Genomic DNA, 6,425 nt, shown 5'->3' on the forward strand with positions numbered 1-6,425 from the left:
GGGCTGCAGGGAGAGGCACCAGGGTGGAAGGAGGGGACAGCACAGGGGGTCCCCAGGACCATCCCAACCCCACATCCTCATCTCCAAACCCGGGCCAGTCACCCCCGTGGTCGCACCCGAGCCTGGGGGACACCTGGGGGACACCTGGGGACAGGCAGGCACCCCTGGCCCTGCTGGCTGTGGCTGAGAGCTGGAGGGGTACCCAGGAACTGGGACAGGAGGGGGATTTGGAACCCAAAAAGGGACAAACATGGAGCTGGATGGATCCAGAGCAGGATGGATCCATGGACTTGTATGGATCCAGAGCAGGGGGAACCCAGGATGGACCTGGATCCAGAGCAAGAGGAGAAGTCACCTCCAGCTCACCCCCACCGAGGTCAGCCCTACGGAGCATCCCAAAGTGAGCACTTCCAGCAGCACCACAATCCCACAAAGCTTTCCTGGCCCCCTGGAAAAGCTGGAGTTGGATCCTGACCCCCCACTCTGCGTTCTCCAGCTCCATTTGCTGCCCTCAGCAGCCAATTCACTGAAACATGGGGGACCCCGTGGTGCCAATGGGAAAAGCTGCTTTTTTGGAGCACCCTGAATCTCCAAAAAGACTTTCAGTCCTTTCCTTGGATGGCTGGTTTGGATTTGCACCACCCAGGTCATGCAGGAGTTCTCTCTGCCCTCTCCCAGAGTGGGGCTTGGAAAACAAAACTTTCCCTTTTGGGGGGCTCCTTCCCTTCCTTCGGGGTCTCTGCACCCCGAGTGTGGCACCGAGAGCCCCCCAGCACCCCGAGAGCGGGGCTGGAGCAAACAGGGAGGATGGATCCCTCTGCTCTTAATCTCCCTCTATCTGCTAATTAAATATTGATGGCGGTTAAATATTCATAGAGCATTTGGCTGGGAGTTTTTATCTGTCTTCAGGCGGACGTGGGGTCTTTGATGTGTTCTTTTCCTGGTCACCCGAGGTCCCAGAAGTCTCCAGACTTGTCAACACTCTTTTAAGGGTTTTTTTTTCCCCCCTGCCTTTGCCACGTGTTGCTGGGAGAGGGTTTGGGTTCTTTCATCCCAGTTTCTTTTCCCTCTGTAGCCTCTTTCCTCCTGGATGTGTCCCCAGGTGATTCCCGTGCTGCTGGAGGTGTCTGGGAGCCTTGTGGTGCCTCCAAAGGGGAGGTCGAGCATCACCCGCAGCTCCCGCTGCGTCTCCATCAGCGGGGAGAAGCCCCCGTGTGTCCCCGAGGGTACGGGGGGCACGTCGGGACCCCGGGGTGCTGCAGCCCCTTTTTGGGGACCCCCAAGGAGCACCGTGGCCCGGCCAGGCCGAGCGGTGGAGCAGCAGCGAGAGCCGTTCGTGGGGCAGCACTGACATCTTGTGCCAAACGCAGGGAAAACAGCACCTGGGGATTGTTGGGATGCAGAAACTCCTCCATTGCCGCTGCTGCTGTGCCCCAAACCCTGCCCGTGCTCACCCCGGGCTGGAACCTCACCCAGCGCGGGGTTTGGCCACTGCCATGAGCCCCGAGCAAGCCCTGAGGTCCCAAAAATGACAGAGGGACCCGGGGCTCACCCCAGCCCTGCACAGCTGGTGCTCATCCCCATCTTCATCCCCATCATCATCCCCATCTTCATCACCTTCTTCATCCCCATCTTCATCCCCATCTCCATCCCCATCTTCATCATCTCCATCTTCATCCCCATCTTCATCCCCATCTTCATCATCTCCATCTTCATCCCCTTCTTCATCTCCGTCCTCCCCATCATCATCCCCATTATCAACCCCATCTTCACCCCCATCCTCATCCCCTTCATCCTCATTATCATCCCCATCTTCATCCCCATCATCATCATCATCCTCATCTTCATACCCTTCCTTATCCCCATCATCATCCCCTTCTTGATCCCCATCTTCATCCCCATCATCATCCTCATCTTCATACCCTTCCTTAACCCCATCTCATCCCCATCTTCATCCCCATCATCATCATCATCATCTCCCCTCATCCCATTTCCAGGTGTCGCATTCCAGCGCCTCCAGGGGGAATTCTGCCTGCTGTGACTCCTCAGGACTCCAGGAAGGTTTTTCCTGCAGCCAGCCCAGGGAACATTTGTGGAAGGATTTTAGGGGAATTTCCAAAGTGGGGGAAGGAGAGTGAAGGGTTCTCGAGGGAAACACCCCGGGCTGGGTCTGGAGGAGGTGAATTCCCCTTTTCTGGGAGTCCTTTCCTCCCTGCTCAGGCAGAAAATATGGGTGGAAAATGTCACCCAGGCCACAAAGGCAGAGCAGAACTGCTGATAGCTGGGAAAACACCACAGGAATCCAGGGCCAGCCCAGGGAGGGGGATTTAGGTGGGGTGAAACAGAATTCCCTAAATCCTGGTGATGCTGATCCCCGTTACCCATCCCTGCATCCCATGGGCGCTGTCCAGCCAGAGGCTGGAGAAAATCCAGAGGGCCCAGCAAGGTCCCAGTGTGGATTTTTTGGGTTAGTTTTGATCCCAGCACCTGGGTGAAGAGGATTTTATGAGCACCTTCCTTGCTGCTTTGGGATTTCTCCTTTTTCTTGCTTTGTGCCTTTCAGGTTGCTGGAAAATCATGAGGAAAGTGGGAACTGCAGGAATCGGGGTGCGGATCAGAACCCAGAGAAGGTTTTGGGTTTATTTAAGTTCTAAACTCGGGGTTTTCAAGGGCCAGGGTTGGGAAGAGCTCGCTCAACTCGAGCAGATCGCGATCTCAGGCAGAGGAGTTCGGTGTGAAATCAGCGTTTGAGGCGGGGCCGTCCCCGTGCGGGGGCAGCCAGGATGCCGGGGCCAAAGGACACGGGAAATGAGTCAGTGAACACCCGGAGATTCCGAGGAAAGGGGAGAGTTCAGCTCAGGACAGCTAAAAGAGGGTGAAATGCCCAGGAACAACGGGACAGCCACAAAACCCTTGCCCTCAGGGGATGGGGACAGGGATTGTCCCAAGTGAGAGCTTTCCACCTTTGGTCTCAGCTCTCTGAGCTCCCCACCGCTGCTTTGGGATCAAATCCCTTCCCTTTGGGGCTGCTCTGGGCCAGCGGGACGTGGGGACACATCCAAAATCAAGAGAGGAGCCCAAACCCCCAGAGATTTACACCAAAACCACACAATGCCGTGTTTTTCACAGTGTTTCCACTTCCCACAGGTGGGAATATCATTCCCAGCCTTTTCCTGAGCCTGAGTTAGGCAGGTGAGGGTGACACGGGCAGGTCCAAGCCTGGACCAGCTTCTCCCAGCACCGTCTGTGCCATGCTCAGCGTTCCTCCCGCAGGATCAACGTGGCTGAAACTGGACTTAGCCGTGATTTTCCTGGTGAAATCTCCCCTGGAGAAGGATGGCAGCACTCATTCCATCTTCATTCCACAGGAGGAAGGAATCTCAGGGCAGCTGGGTGCCAGGCAATGCCTTGGACAATAAAAAGAAAAACCTCAAAACATCCCCACTGCTTTTTGGGAGCAGAATGTCGCTGGGCTCTGCAGGGATGTGGGTGGCAGAGGGGACACTGTGAGCCACCTTTTGGGGGACCTTTTTTTGGTGATCCTGGTAGAAACCAGCTCTGCAGCAGCTGGGGAAGCCCTGGCTGGGTTGGGGCAGGGAAAAACTTGGAAAAAGGGAACGGCACGAACGGGGTATGAATTCAGTGGTTACCTCAGCCCCGGAGAGGCGATGGAAAAGCTGAGCCGAGCACGCTTGAAAAGGGAGAAGAAGAAATCAAACAAAGGGAGAGGAAATCAAACAAAGGGAGAAGAAGAAATCAAACAAGTCCTCGTAAGAAACAGCCCTGACCTGGCAGAGCAGCTTCTCTCCCGGGCTTTGGCTGCTCCCGGGGGTATTGATCGGCACAGAGGGAAATGCCGCAGCATCGATAAAGCATCGGCTGGAAAAGCAGCGCTGCCCTGGGGGGAGCGGCATTCCGGGGCTGTCCCGGGCTGTCCCGGTGTATCCCGGTGTATCCTAGGCTGTACCAGGCTGTCCCGGTGTAACCCGGTGTGTCCTGGGCTGTCCCGGTGTGTCCCGATGTGTCCGGGTGTGTCCCGGTGTATCCCGGTGTTTCCCGGTGTATCTCAGGCTATCCCGGTGTATCCCGGTGTGTCCCGATGTATCCCGGGCTGTGTGTCCCGGTATGTCCCGGTGTATCCCGGTGTTTCCCGGTGTATCTCAGGCTATCCCGGTGTGTCCCGGGCTATCCCGGTGTATCCCGGTGTGTCCCCGTGTATCCCGGTGTGTCCCGGTGTATCCCGGGCTGTGTGTCCCGGTGTATCCCGGTGTACCCCGGGCTATCCCGGGCTGTGTATCCCGGTGTGTCCCGGTGTGTCCCGGTGTATCCCGGTGTATCCCGGTGTATCCCGGTGTATCTCAGGCTATCCCCGTGTATCCCGGTGTGTCCCGGTGTATCCCGGGCTGTGTGTCCCGGTGTGTCCCGGTGTATCCCGGTGTATCCCCGTGTATCCCGGTGTATCCCGGTGTATCTCAGGCTATCCCGGTGTATCCCGGCGTGTCCCGGTGTGTCCCGATGTGTCCCGGTGTATCCCGGTGTATCCCGGTGTATCCCCGTGTATCCCGGTGTATCCCGGTGTATCCCGGTGTATCCCGGTGTATCTCAGGCTATCCCGGGCTATCCCGGGCTATCCCGGGCTGTCCTGCCAGGCCAGTCTGGGGCTGCTCGGGAGCTCGGAGCGGGGTTCAGCCGCATCATTCCCGGCAGGGATTTCCCCAGGAATGCTCTGCGGTGTGTCAGGAATGCCTGCCCGCCAGGATATCCCGATCCCGGCGGGAGGTTTGGAGCTCCTGCCAATGTTCCCAGCCCCGGAGGGGTCCCGGCAGTGCCCAGGGATGAAAGAGGTGTTTTCCAGCCCAGATAATTTGTGGGATGGCTCCGCCCGTGTCCCGTGCCCTTCTCCGCACCAAACACCATGGATTGATGAGCTGGGAATGTCATTCCCGGCCTTCTCCGCCTGCAGCATCCCAGGATTTTACCTCGGAGTCTTTAAACGGGGTTTTCCCAGACGGAAATACCCTGTTTTGTTTTTCTTTCCTTTCTTTTCCAGGGAACATTTTCTACCCTTAGAGGGCCGTGTTTGCCCCAGCTGCACCAGGAGCACCGCGGTGCGTGGGGGCAGGAAGAGGGATGAGGGAAAAGATGGATCCAGTCCGGGAAAGGCGAGCCAGGGGCTGAGCCAGAGCAGAGCCGGAGACATCTCTGCTCCCCCAGGAGGGATTAATCGGGAATTTGGGTGATGACGAAAGGTGCTCGGCTCTGCCAGAGGAACTCAAATCCCCCTCATCCTCACCCGCCACCCCTGGGGCGTCACCAGCCCAAACAAACTGAGGCTGATTCCTGGGATTTGCCTTTGGGGAAGGGCAAATGGAGGCGCTCTCCATTCCCATCGGGGCAGGTTCCTTCCAGGAACAGCATCCCAAGGCGGGGCTGTGTCCCAAATGCCCTCGGCATTCCCAGCCCCGCGGTGGGACCCGGCTCCAGCACAGCCTCTGCCTCTCCCCGCTGCCTCCCACCATCCGCCAGCTGCCGGCAGCTGCGAACAGCCCTGGGATTTGCAGGGGTTTGGGGGGGGAAGGGGCTTTTTTGACAGCTGCAGCCAGGCAAAACCCACGAGGGAAGCCTCTCGCTGGCCTCTGCCTTTCCCAGCCCGCAGGGCCGGGAACACGAACTGCTCCTTTGGCACCGAGCAGGGAAGTGGAGCCACCTGCCCGTCCTCCCCCCAACCCCTGGGGCCCCAAACAGCCCCAAAACCCGCACAGAGCAGGTTATGTGCCTGATGCCACCAAGCAGAAGCTGTTTCTCTATGGTTTGGGGTCGTTCTTCATAGCTTTATTTTCTCTATGGCTGTTTTTGGGGGCGGCAAAGGGGTTTTTGGCCAGGATTAAAAACTGCAGGGCAGGGGGAGGACACGACCATGGGAGACCCTGTGGGATGCTGTGACTGTTCCTTGACCCATCCAAAGGACACCCCCAAACCTTCTCACCTCCCCTGGGGCTCCTTCCATGAGGCCTGGACACAGCCTGCCCAGGGGATCAGGGTGCAGAGCCAAACTTTGGGAACAGCCTGTCCATCAGCCCTAATGCTGGAGGCCGGAGCTCAGGAAAAAAATCCCAAGCCCATCAGTGCCAGAAGCACAGCCTGGGAGCGCATTTTTTTCTTTCCCAGGGTTGGGGAGGGGATGAGGGGATGAGGGGATGAGTATCACTTACCCTCTGTGCTTTGGGACGTGGCAGGGGACCAGGCCCTCCCCCTGGCCCTGGGGGGAGCTCCCCCATAAAAGCAGCTGGGACAGCCTGGCCCCAGCACAGGCGGCTCAGCCACGGCCACAGCCCAGCATGGGGACAGCAAGCAGGGTGGTCTGTGCCCTCCTCATCCTCTCCACGCTGTGCTGGCACAGCCTGGCTCAGAGTGAGCACTGCCCC

General features: G+C 58.3%; 1 protein-coding gene across 1 annotated transcript in view; it reads left to right on the forward strand.

Annotated features, from left to right (window-relative positions):
* Window positions 1–6,311: 6,311 nt before the first annotated feature.
* The window catches only part of LOC107212758 (C-C motif chemokine 4-like), a 1,060-nt gene continuing 946 nt past the window's right edge, over window positions 6,312–6,425 (forward strand). The window contains exon 1 of the mRNA XM_015646356.1: window positions 6,312–6,411. Coding sequence (XP_015501842.1) covers window positions 6,339–6,411 — 73 coding nt within the window. The 5' untranslated portion in view covers window positions 6,312–6,338. The remainder of the gene's footprint in view (window positions 6,412–6,425) is intronic.

The sequence above is a fragment of the Parus major genome, chromosome 19 (genome assembly GCF_001522545.3).
Source record: "Parus major isolate Abel chromosome 19, Parus_major1.1, whole genome shotgun sequence".
In the NCBI taxonomy this organism is placed as follows: domain Eukaryota; kingdom Metazoa; phylum Chordata; class Aves; order Passeriformes; family Paridae; genus Parus; species Parus major.